A 13,781-nucleotide genomic window follows, 5' to 3' on the forward strand; every position below is an offset into this window, starting at 1 on the left:
ATGACAGAATTCATGTCTCACCTGAACCTCCGTTGCCTGGCAACAATGAATGTGCCTTGTGAAGATATTTTCTCCTATGTGATTATCACTGAAGACTTCTTTTCAAAATAAAAGATAAGAATCTTTCTATATATAGAGATGTGAAATTTATTTAGCCGAGAGGCTCATTATACAACTGAGTATTAAGGGATGTGTAAATATGTTCGTGCTCAAAGTGGAGTTGACACGTGTCCTTAAAATAAAAATAGAATACACTCTAAATAGAAAAATAATGTCGGCTATAATAAAAATAAAATGAATATGCTATGCATGTAAAGTAATTTCATGAAAAAATTAAGTTTTTATAGTTAAAACCTTTGAAGTGGTCTCAATAACATTCAAAGATACAATTTAAACAATGACAAATTACACATTGTATTTTGCACTTTAAATTTTTTTTCATGTGAATAAATTTAATCGCTCTTTGCTCATGTTAGATACATTGTTAAGATGGATCTATGGTGGTATAATATAAATAATGTTATTAGGAGTCAACATAAATACATCTTAACTCTCGATATAAGAAGGAGGAATTAAATCTCTCATTTCCTCAAATTTTGCACTCAAAAAGAGATTTGCATCTTGAGAGATTTGATCCCTCTACAAGATTGGTAGATCTAGAATTAAAATGAATCTTTCTTGATTTTTAAATTTAAAAGTTAATGACAATCAAATATAGTTATGAATGAATGAATGAATGATATTTTAATGTCCATGAGACTAAAAATAACTTATGGGACCATGAACCTCCCTGCTTTTTGCCTTTTGCAATTTAGTCATTTTCTTATTCAAATTGATGATGCGCTGACCCAACTTTCTAAGAGTTCCTTCCCAAAAAGACAATGCCAAGGGGATCCATGCTAACATATTTCCATAACTGCCCCTGATGTCTCTGAAAGCATCACATTCCAAACATATTTCAATTTAGTCACAATTATTGCTCTGAGAGTGGCTCTCCAGCCCAGTATGGTAGAGATGTTGTAATGTAATGTTTAACATTTTGAAGTTAAATTACATAAAAATAAAAATAAAATGAAATAAACTAAAAGATTAATGACCCATGATATTCATGTGGAATGGTAGATCCATCTTAACTCCTGATCTACCACGTGCCTAGGGGATCAAATCTTTTAAACATATTTTAATTCAATCTCAAAAAGAGAAAGGAATAAAAATAATTAAGGGAACACTCATATTCAATTTCAAAATTATTTTTTATAAATTTTTTACTCATAATATTTGTAGTTACTAATATCATGGTTGCGCCTTGTATGGAAAGGATGTTGTCCTATCCTAGTATGTTATGTAAACATTTTGACTTGATCAAATTAGAAATAAATAAATAAAATTAATAACTTTGATGTAAAATAGTCAATTTACAGTAGGTGGTTTTTTAGCTTTAGGTTTTGACAACCCATGGTATTTGGGAGAACTTTTCGGATGATACTGTGTAGAGGATTTTATATCCTGTCCAATTTGAATGATCACAAACAAGAACTATGTATTCATTTATAGAAGAAAGATTTAGAATAAACCATTAAATGATAATATTAAAATAATAATAATAATAATAAAAAACTAGCCGTGAAAGAATAAATTATCAGGAATTATATTAAGATAATAAAATAGCCATTAAAAATGAATAAGTCAAATAAAATAGAGGAACAACGGGAAGATAATTATAGGAGATTATTAGGAATATGTTAGGATTAACTAATTAGAGGTTGAAAGTCAAAACAAGATAATTAAAAATTAAAGGGAAATTAAAAATAAATGATTTTACTATTAAAAGAAATAGTTAAGCCCCATATTTACCTAAATAAATAATTAATTAATTAGGGGTTAGAGAATTATGAGGAAAATGAGGATACTAAATAAATAATTAACTAAATAGGGGTAGAGAATTAAAAGGAAAATGAGGATAATAAAAAGGATTAAATTAATATTAAGAGTCAAGTCAAGAGATTTCATCAAATTGATTAATTAAAAGGAAATTGAGTTAATACAAATAATAATAAGAAAAAGAAGAGGATAAATTTAGATAGCATTAAATAACAAATATGGGGGGTTTAACTATTTCTTTTAAAGATTTGTCTTTTTGGAAGTTTTTCAGGTTGTTCCTTTCTAATTTCTGGAAGAATTTATTGAAATCACAAACTTGATGGGTAACCTCTGCATAATCCCTAGGAGTTTTTCAGGGTGCTTAATCCATATATAAAGTCAAAAAACCAAGTTTAAATAACACAAATCAGGGTGTTGAATCCATATATAAAGTAAAAAAACCAGTTTAAATAACACAAATCAGGGTGCTGAATCCATATATAAAGTCAAAAAACCAGTTTAAATAACACAAATCAAGGTGCTGAATTCATATATAAAGTCAAAAAACAAGTTTAAATAACACAAATCAAGAGTTCACTTCAAATTTTTTTATTTATTTTATTTATTTTTTTTCGCCAGATTTCGGCATCGGAAAGTCCAAAAAATCCCACTAAAAACAATTCCTTTATTTTAATAGTAAAATTATTTATTTTTAATTTCACTTTAATTTTTAATTATGTTGTTTTGACTTTCAACATCTAATTAGTTAATCCCCTATAATTATCTTCCTCTTGTTCCTCTATTTTATTTGATTTATTCATTTTTAACTACTATTTTATTATCTTAATATTATTCCTAATAAAAACGATTAGTTTTTTTTCTTTGTTATTATTATTATTTTAATATTATTATTTAATGACTAATTCTAAATTTTTCTTCTATAAATGAATACACAGTGCTCGTTTGTGATAATTCAAAGTCTCAGTTCCCGATGATGGGTGGAGAGTTCACCCGAAAGTTGTGCAAGATATAAAATCCTCTACATAGTTACATCGGAAAAGTTCTCCTAATATGAATAATTGTGAAAACATAGTCTCTCAACCCATGGTATATATATATATATATATTTTTTTAAGCTTAGATCTATCTTAACTCCAAATCTATCAAGTAAGAGATAAATCAAATTTATTGAGATGTAAACTTTTTTTTAGAGTAAAAAGATATTTGATCCCTCTCAACCCTTAGTTGATTTCCACTTAAAATAAATCTAGACTGGTTAACATAAAAGTTGCGATATTAACCCTATAAGAAAAATGAATGGTATTAATAACACTGCTTTTAAATTTAAAGGCCATAATAATTTCAATGATTTTAATGAGATCACAAATAAAATGCAATAACTTTAAAAATATAATATTTTGTAAATAAGAAAAAACAATGGAGTTGTCTTCAATGCAATTTTTTGGACTTTCTGGTGTCAGAATTTGGGGAAAAATTTGAAGTGAAATTTTGATTTGTGCTATCTACACTGGTTTTTTATTTTATATATAGATTTAGCACCCTGAAAAACCTCTAGAATATTTCGATTGTGTAAGATTTACCCATCAAACTTGTAATTTTAATGAATTCCTACCCGATTTTAGGAAAAATAAACCAATAAAACCTACCAAAAAACTTAAAAAAAATTAAAAAACAACGCAAAAAGCAATTACTCAATAAGCCAATTGATGAACCTTCAAAGGTCAACCACTAGACTTTTGACATACACTTGGCGATGGGTTGCAAGGGTGTGTATATGGTATTGTTTCAAAAATGTCAATTCAATTACCATAAATAAGCATCTCGATTCAAAATTGGAATTCGGTATTATTGCGGAGGTGAAAAAAAGGGTAAATCAATCATTTGACTTCTCAGGGACTTTTCGTGACGAGTTGGATGGTTTTTTCAAAAATACAAATTTCATTCAGAAGCATCTGGGTTCAAAACTGGAGTCGGTTATCCCTGGGTATAAGTCTCTCGGTTTGGTATTATATGAATATCTGTCTCTGCGAGCTGATAAGAGAAAATCGTTGTTATTCTTATGTTGCTTCATTCCCAATTAAACTAAACTGTTACTTCAGATTGGTTATTTTACTTCATAATTTGGTTGCGGGTGTCTTGTTGCAGGTAGCATAGAAAGGACTTGCAGGGTTTGGGTGTGCTCCTGTGTGCAGTAAGAGGAGGGCTGGCACGCTCTGGTCGTAATTGTTCAATTCATTCAAGTGGAGATGCTTCAATCAAAGTCATTGATTCATTCAATTGGAGATAATTCAAAGTCACAGGACTCGGAATCAAGAATAGCTCTACAAGATGAAGAGTATGATCACTGGAACTCGCTTAAGATACAACTCGGCAAATAAAAACCTTGAAAATTTCGACTTTCACAAAATTTTGCATAATCCTTGCATCATATCAATATCAACCTGCAACTCTGTGCCATTTTCAATTAGGACCTTCATCTTCATCGTGCTGGAGAGCCGTTCTCACTGATAACATTAATTAGGGTAGAGAGCATCACATATCTGTTTAACACACAACTTCCGAGTTGTAATTTTCAGAGTGCGTCACTGTGCTTTGATGTGAGTAGTATGCATGCTGAATAATTTTGTTTCATGTTTCCTGGCACTCGTTGTCATTCCTTGTTCTCTAAAACTGTAGCACGATAAATCATGACTGAAAAGTAAGACTTATATGTCGTCCTTCAGCCTAATTGTTTAATAGATTACCAGTCTGCTATCTGTGGATATGTAGCTGTGTTAACAGGAAGTGCTCTTGAGGAGGCTATTTTCTGGCAGGCAGCTGTCCCAAAGCCAAACAACAGAAGCAATCACTTCTTGGTCTCCATTTGCAGTTTCTGCACTGGAAGCCAATTTCTTAAAACATGGACAGCATTTCTTCTCACCGTTTCTGAGCCCTAGCCGGGCTAGAAATCCATTTCTTGAGAAACGGTTAGTATTTCTGCCTGCCATTTCTCAGCCCTAGTTCAAGATTCTATTATACCATCTCCATCTCACTATGCATGTGACAAATTTATTTGCATGTGAGCAAAAGTGGAGTGAATATCGCTTTAACTATCCTGTTTAGAGGATTTGACTAGCCTGGTAAAAGGATCAAGATTTGGTGTGTGTTCACTCAAATTTCACCTTCTATCATGACAGTAGGCAAACTACTTCGTTACACACCCACTAGGATGCGGGATTATCACGGTTCCCAAGACGATGCTGATGATGAGCTGCCTTTGGAGGTGTTGCAGGGGATTGCAAAAGAGATGTTAGAAGGGCATAGTCATAATATCGCTGATCTTCTTCAAAGCAGTGCGTCGCTGTTTTGTTTCAAAAGAGCCAACAGATGAGACCAAATCTGATATCAGTGTATTTGTGAATTGTTTTAGTGGAGAAATTTTCATTAAGCTGAGATATTTGCATTGTTTCTAACTTTTTTTATGCATATGAATTGAGGATGGCCCGGGTTTTGTTATGAATATAAATATAACTGTATCAGCTGAGAATGATTCACCTTGATTGTGATTGATATTCTGCAATGGAGTAGCTGCCATTTGTTTTATTTTACTGTCAATGTTTCGAGCTTCCTCTTAGGCTCATCATCAAGAAAGAACGACGCCTAGTTACCGATCCTTCAAATTCATTTAATAAATAGAGAAACAGCACTATATTAGTACCAGGCAGACCTCTTGAACTCATACAGCAATTTTACTACCAGCTAGGTCAAGAGGCTTGCCCTGGTAGTAAATTGATGTGTGAGACCAGGCCAGTTCAAGTGGTCAGCTTGGTAGTATTCTCGTTTTAATTTTACAAGTTTGAACGATTCGCATTATATTTGTATATGTATAATTGCAATCTCTATTTAATTTATAAATTTGAATGATCTGCATTTTTTTTGGGTTGGGTACGATGAATGTTGAAAGTTAGATATTTTAATTATTCTTTATATGTATTAAAAATTCCTAAAACCTGATAATTTTCATTTTCAGTTCTAAACCCGTTTCCTGTTTCTCCTTTGTGGTAACATAGACATGTAGCGTTTGGTATTTATTTTAAACAAATTGTTTGGAATAGGTGCAGAACCTAATGTTTTTGACTGCACTGAGTTTTATATTGTTGTTATGAAATTACAGACATGGCCTACCTACGCCAAATAAGAAAATTGATGAAGTGAATAAGAAACAGCCTTCTTCGCAGTTGCTGTTAATGGCTCTTAATCAAGTGAATAATGAAGACCAACGGGATGTCAAGGAGAAAGCAAGTATGGCTAATTCGCTTGTCGGGGGAGGTGTAAATGTTCGTAAAACAAGGATTATAAACTTTGAACGCACGGATCATTTACCTCAAGGTTGGACATTTTTGTGTTAAACTTTACTTGTCAGTGTTTTTTTTCTAAGAAAACAGTGCAATCTTCTATTGGAATAAAGGATCAAAGTGTACAAAACAATCTGGCATTAAGCTCTGGATGTTCTGGGTGAACTCCCTGTTGATTATTAACCTGGTCGAACTTCATAGTGTGACTGACCTATTTTGGTCATTTGTGAACATTAAGACCTGGCCGAACTTCATAGTGTGACAGACCTATTTTGGTAAGATAATTTCTTTCTTTCCCTATTTGATCTTGTTTCTCAACGAGCAGAAAAAAAATTCTTCAACAGCAAATAGTTGGGGAGCGTTTTAACTTTACGAACCATATTTTTTAGCTGGATCATAAATTCTTCAATTGCTTCATTTTCCGTCAATTCAATTCAAAACCTGTTATTTCTTCCAATTACTCCTTGGGCGTTAAATCTCTTGCGATGCATAATTGTTTTCCTGTAAGGTGGGTTTCCATCATCTCCTTTTTTTCGCCAAGAGGCTACTTTTTAAAAACTCTCAAGTGTTCTCTTTAGGATTTGAACAGGATTCCTTTACTGGAGCCACGAATGAGTTTCCGAACTTTTATCCTTCGGTCACAATGTTGAGCTCTTGTCATCCATATTCTTCTGGACTATCCTCTTTTTTAATTGCCTCTTTGTTGAAATCCTCCCTTATCCAAGCAGATGTTTTATTTCTTCTCTTAACATCGTTGACACCTCCATAGTTGGTTTTCTTGGCCATCTCTATTTCTCAACAAGATTTTGTTTTCTCTGGTTTCCTTGGTCATATAAGTCCCACGCAATATACCATAATCCTTATTGATAGGGTGTCTGTAGAGGTAGTGGCCCTCCTACTCATATAATGGAATTAGTTGTCCTGTGGGTTGGGTTCAATATGCATGTTTGGTTGACCTCCCCCTCTCTTGTGGGATGTGTTGTTTGGGTGCATGTGTGTAAGTATTAAACAGGATAATAAACAGTTGGATCTGCTGTGTTTGGCATCTTGAAATTATTTTTCTGACTTTAAGATCTCCTCTCTACTTTGGCAGGCTGATGAAGGGTGACTGTATTCATAGCTTTCTCTGTAATGGAATATAATCTATTCCAGACAAAATTGTCATTGTCTTGTCAACCGTAAAATTAGAAGAAGAAATTCCCAATTGCTGCTGGTACATCTATTGCCCAAAAATGAATGGGTGGGTTCAATGTTATCGGAACAGGACTGGTCATCGAACTGGTTGACCCCAAAACTGGGAGGTGGACTGGAACTCGGAAAAAACTGGAAAATAAACTGGTCAACCAAAAAATACATAAAATATTCCGATTTTGAAAATAACCATATAATCATGTGCATCCATATGAATCCAAATCACCATACTAAAAAATGCATAGTTTCTCATATATATAGCAAGGGTGCATATAACCAAAATAGCACTGAGCGCAATCCGTCTTTGAATACAAAATACATTAACAAAGAGGCTTTAGATGGCCTCTTGAGTCCAGAAAAGATTATGCTACAACAAATAACTACATATTACCAAAATCATTTCCTCTGTTGGGATCCTCATCATCTATATAGCCCTTTAAGCATTAAAATAAGATGGAAAAAACTTAACATGCCAAATCAGTGATTTTGATTAAGTGAAGGATACATTTTTATGAGGGCCATGACTGAGGAGTTCAACAATCAATGTCACTAACATCAAGGTGACATAGAAGGTTTGGTGCTTCTGATTACATGCTAGTCTCATACCCTCATACGTGACAAAATCCAATGCAAACATTGCAACCATGCCATTCTTGAATTCCTGAAAACTATAAAATCTGCTGAATTTTGAATGAGATTTAAAATTCTACTTTCTCCATATGAAATCCAATGAAGTTGGAAACAGTCTCAAACATCCTGAAACAATTAATGGTAATGTTAAAAATTTAAGTAAAAAGATTAAGAATTTAACATTACTATTAATTAAATAGTATTAGCAGGGCCTGAGGTTGAATATTAGGCTGCTCCACTTAAAAATTATTGTTTTTTAAAACTAATTTGAGTTTCATGGGTTCTTAGTCACACCGTACGAAGTTATATGAAACTGGTTGGTTCTGTATAGAATCGGCTAGTTCAGTGAAAAGACTTAAAAGGATGATTTGGCACCGAGCTGTCCTTTTCCAGTTTGGGACAACCAGTCAGATCGGTTTTTTCTCTAAACTGGTCGGACTGGCCGCTTCCACAGGTTCCGATAACATTGGGTGGGTTAAAAAGCCTTGTATCACAAAAAGTGAGTAAGAAGAGCTAAAGAAAGAGGATAAACAATCAGGGACTCATATTTAATTATAAAAAGAACTCTAGATGACGTATTGCGTGAAGGGTTGTCCAACTTGCCTATGACCTCTCAAGTCAGTCTAAAAGCACTGCATGGTTTGGAAGAAAGTAATTGGAATTATCCTTTGAAAGGCAAGGATTTCTTCTAGAGCCTACTTCAAGGACAGCTCCAAAGAGAAGTGTTTTCCCTTTCCACCCAGAGACCCGGACACCTACTCCATAAACAGAACCCAGAGACCCGGGCAGCTACCTAAAACCCTTGAACAAACTCCAGAAACAGAACCCAGTAAAGGACATTGAACTCCAGTACTAGAAAATTCTAGTGTATACTGCCAATTCTCTTCCATGGCTGGAAACTTACTAGATCCCCTTGAAATATTTTTTAGGCTTTGAAGAAAATCGAACAACCTGTCCTCACTTGAAACCCTTCATTCTTTTGACACCAAATATAGAATTCCAACCAACAAAGGTTTAGAGCATTGAAGATGGACAGCACTTATCCTTCACCATTCTCTCTCCTTCATAATTGCTTAATTTTCTGTTGCGTATTTTCTTTTTCCAGGTGTTCCAGTAAGGCAACACAGATTTTGGGTTAGATTGGTAATGTGTGAACGTGGAAAGGACGGCATGGTAGAGGCAGTTGTGCAATTTGGTGATGATCAAAATGATGAGTTGCCAAATCCCATTGATCATGACATTCTACCTTTGTTGCCGAATACTGTAAGTGAAGATGATTCGGCAAGCTCTATTTCTTGTGCTATCTACTCTTATTGCCTTACCTGTAAGGTGGACCATTTCTAATTAGTCTTTGGGTAAAGATGTATTTAATTTATATTGATGTTTATTTAAGATTCAAATTATTAATTTAATCAGACTAGTGCATTGCTTATGCTGTGCAGCATTGTGCAGATATGCTTGCCATGCAGTTTTCTGCTCTGGTAAGTTTTCTGGGTCACTTTCTTTGTATTAGCATTATGTTAAATAAAATGACAGTCTTTATGATATAGCAGCTCCCCTATTTGTCAATTATAGATGGTAAAAGATGGATATAAATTGATGGAGGATTATGTTGCGCCAATTCCATCACATCCAAATGTACCATCAAATGCAGTTACCATTGTATAGTTCTTGGTGGTTCCACATTGGGAGGTAAAATTGATCATTTTCCCTCTCCTCCCTGTTTAATTGCAAGTTAGAACATGCCAGGCTCAATCTCTGTCAGTGGGATCTCTCCTCTAAATTTCTTGCAGTTGTCATTTGTGAATGCAGTAGTTGCTGTTCAAATGCATTCTCTGGGCAATACTCCCAATTGGCAGCTCTCTTCAGGCTTCTTGTGTTGAGAATAGCAATACAATTAAATTTTTGTATCACATATTTTGGGAATGTGGAAGGTTTCCTAAAACTGGAAAGTTTCTTGTAATGTAATGGGAGGGGTGAACTATTGGCAGCTCTCTTCAGGCTTCTTGTGTTGAGAATAGCAATACAATTAAATTTTTGTATCACATATTTTGGGAATGTGGAAGGTTTCCTAAAACTGGAAAGTTTCTTGTAATGTAATGGGAGGGGTGAACTATTAGTGTAAGTTATTGCAAGGGACTGACCTGTGAGCTGCTCTAATCTTTGTACCTTCTGCAAGGAGAATTGCTGTAATAGAATTTGTCTCAGTTTTTCTCCCCATATATCTGTTTTCTTGTCTGACTGTATGTTTCCTTTTTCCTAGTTAATTGCATGCTGGTTTATTGCATATGTATTCTGTTCTCAGATATCTGCTCTGTTTTTCAACATGTTATGGAAAAGATTGATCATTGGGTACTTTTTCAAAGTCACTGCAACTTGATGCTTCTCAGCTGGCTGTAGTGCAAGAACAACAGCATCATCCACAGCAACTTCAAAAGTCTCAATTGTTTGTCACTGCCAAGTATTTTCAATTTTTCCCCAGGTAAATGCGGCGAGCCACAGTTAAAACCAACGGATGACTTTACAAATTATAAATAATCCCAACCATTTGCAGCTTCAGATGTTTCAACCGCAGCAGAGAAAGCAGTGGCAATTGCAGCAGAAGCAGGCAGCAGTTTCAGAGGAAGATGATTCTTCCAGGGGGGATGAGTATTCTTGCATCTACGAGGATAGGGAATATCAATAGTGTAAACAGTATGAGTGGTTTTGGCATGCCCTTAGGTGATGGTGCTCAAGGAGATATGGCAAACATGCTAGGCCTAAGTGGGATGAATAATGTTGTAGGTATGGGAAGCATAAATGGCATTTTGGCATCCATGGGAGGCATATCTAGTTTGACTACCATTGGCAAACTCTTTGATATTGGGGGTGTTGTAGCTCCTAGAGACAACCTCCGGGTTGAGAGAGGTCAGTGCCTAGGACATCTTAGAGTGTTTGTAAGATTTGTCCATTAATATTAGACATTCAAAACACATTATGAAATTAGAAATGGTCCAGATATCTCTTCCAAAGGGCGGATTTAATTATTAACAGAAAAACTCTAGAGAGGACTTAACATTAGGCTCTGGTGGCTAACTTACAGAAGCACATAGTTCATTTGATCATTGTAGCATACATGAAAGAAGAACATGAGGAAAATAAATTTAATGCACAGGGATTATCACAGAATCCTATGCATCAAACTTCAACAAGAAAATGGAGGGGTGAGAAAATGTAAATGAATTTCAGAGAACATGGAGTGCATATTAAGGACATTATATCTCATTTATCACAGGCATCTTTAATCAGAATTAGACACAGATGAATCCATGATTCTAAGACTAAATCCAGCAACTACTATTACATGCCATCTGAGAAGAAAGAAACACATAATGGAATAAACAAAGGAGAGATTACATACTACAACTTCCTGAAATTAGAATCACCATAACTTCTTTATTAATCTGCCAATAGAGCATACATCTTTGGTTCTTTTTCTATTCACAGTACAAACAACCCCTTGAAACAAAAATTTCGAACCCTTAAAAATATCTCGTCAATAGTTTTTATAGGGTCTCACAGATGAGTACCCCTTACAAAAATATTCCTTTTTTATCCTCTAATGATTTCATAACAACAAAATGGTGCGAGCGTGCTACTTGCACAACTGTCCTAACTAAAACATAACTGACTTGATTACATTCTTGAAATGGAATATTTACAAAAACAGAAAAATCACAAAGTGTCATGATTGACACGATCAGAAATATCTTCATTGATGCTGGGCCGCCTCCGATGGAAGAGATCCTGGCTCGATGACTTGGAGTTGAGGTGGATTGATAAACCGGTTGCACTTTTGCCACAGTGCTAGGCTTGGTAGAGGAGAACAAAAGAAATTCTGATAACTAATTTTCAGGCCAGTGAGCTCTGCATAATTTTGCTTGGTGGGAAATAATGTCTTCACCAGCCACAACAAATTGAACTCCCTCTTTAGATAGTTTGCTATATTTGAGAGAGGAGGTCTTTTCATGGGAGGAGTCAACCTTACTCTTAGCTTCCACCAACATTTGATTGTACTGCTCCCATGGGATGAGTTCTCCTACAAGGTGTCAGCGGCTAGGCAACCCAACTCTAACCCTATGTTCGAAATCTGAATCAAAAGTAGCCACAGATCTTAACACCTTTTCTAGACATTCCTTGGCCTTGGATCTAGTGGTTTCCTTCTGAATAATCTTGGATACCTCTACGACTGCACTTACTCGATCCACAATATCCATAGTTCTTAGCTCACTGGTTGGCTTCTCATTGATATGCTGGATGAATTTTTCTGCAGTCTCAGCATTTTTGCCACATTCCTCCTTGGCTGATAAGATAAAGAACTCATAGTGTTTAATGGCAATTCTTTGTTTCTCCTCAGAGTTATATTCCCCCAGATGTTATTTACCTCAGTTATGATTTCATCCCATATCAACTTCTTGGGCTAGAGGAGGGTTACGTTGCCTTTCAACATACTTTTAAGCTCAGTAATCTCTTGGTTTGCAGTTTGTAGATTTTTACTAATCTGCTCAGCATTTTCCCTTGCGGTCTCACCCTGTTTTTCCTTCTGTCCGCGGGCAGGCTTGGCATTTTCCAAATCCAGCTGCACTTCACCTTCAGAGAGCTGCGATTTAGTAAGGGTCTTAGTGAGTTGTTCAATGGGATTTTGTGGATTCTCTGAGATCAGCACTGCACAAATATGTGCGTCTATCCTCTGTTGGAGCTCTGCCACATCTTGTTTGAGGGCCATCACTTCATTATTTCTGTCAATCAACTCTTTGGCAAGGATCTACTTTTCTTCTTCTACCTAAAGCTGATTCCTTAGATTGCACATGTTCACTAGTAGGTATCTTTAGCTTATGCCTTAGGCCCTGGATCTCAGCTCGGGAGCTTTGGATAAGAGTCTCTATCACAGTCTTATCTTCTAGATTTACTCCCAATTTTACAATCAACTCCTTGAAATTTTCATTTTGCAAATGGAGAACTCTAGAGTTATCTGTCTCTTGTTTCAACTTACTGGCAACCTTCTCTAGTAACTTCTCAACTTTGTTGATTGTCATAGCATTTCGGCTTAACTCGCTTTACAACATTTCTCCTACCTGTCTATGAAAGTTTATTTTGTCCGGCAGAGGCACATTGTTCATGTCAAGTGATACATCCACAATCCTAAACTGTGATCCCAAGGGAATGGATTGTGCCGAGGTATGATTTCATGAAAAATTCATTTGATTTCTCTCCAAGTCCATAACAAGCAGAAGTCTAGTATGATAAGGGATCGAATGTGATGCCAACTGCTATTGCATTTCCTCCCTGATCCTCTTGTTGCTCTCCTCTATCAAGTTGATTGCTACCCAACTAGGACCCGTTGTTGTAGAACTTCCTGCAGAACCCAAAATAGCTACCTCTGTAGATGTGGAAGCAGAAGCTTGAGGGGGATTTTCTAAAGTCACTTGAAACCCTGGCTGGTCTAGGTTCGTCTTCGTCAACTTGGTCTCAATTTCTTCGTCCATTATTTCTTGAGTTTTAGCTCTTTTGCTTGAGTGTATGTCCTCCATTTCAACGTCTCCAACCTCATCTACATTTTTCTTTTGAGCCTTATCCTTTGAGGTCGGAGTCTCTATCTCCATCTCTGTGTTAATAGGCCATGAATCGAAGTTATCCTTCCATTCAAGTTCAGGCCTATATTCATGATCATAAGCAGAGGCATTAATACTCTTCCTTTTCTTTGAG

The 13,781-nt window shown here is 35.3% G+C and overlaps 1 protein-coding gene across 1 annotated transcript; it reads left to right on the forward strand.

Moving 5' to 3' along the window:
• Positions 1–3,694: 3,694 nt before the first annotated feature.
• On the forward strand, positions 3,695–10,081 carry LOC149176891 (protein PHYTOCHROME-DEPENDENT LATE-FLOWERING-like). Its single transcript, XM_089423230.1, has 7 exons — positions 3,695–3,865; positions 4,027–4,216; positions 6,035–6,249; positions 9,142–9,299; positions 9,479–9,517; positions 9,612–9,728; positions 9,849–10,081. The coding sequence occupies exons 2-6, from the start codon at positions 4,128–4,130 to the stop codon at positions 9,702–9,704; spliced, it is 594 nt and encodes a 197-aa protein (XP_089279356.1). The 5' UTR covers positions 3,695–3,865; positions 4,027–4,127; the 3' UTR covers positions 9,705–9,728; positions 9,849–10,081.
• The last annotated feature ends 3,700 nt before the right edge of the window (positions 10,082–13,781 follow it).

This window comes from Pinus tabuliformis, chromosome 4_1, assembly GCF_031772625.1.
Source record: "Pinus tabuliformis cultivar Carrire ecotype Pingquan chromosome 4_1, CPIR1, whole genome shotgun sequence".
Classification (NCBI taxonomy): Eukaryota; Viridiplantae; Streptophyta; class Pinopsida; order Pinales; family Pinaceae; genus Pinus; species Pinus tabuliformis.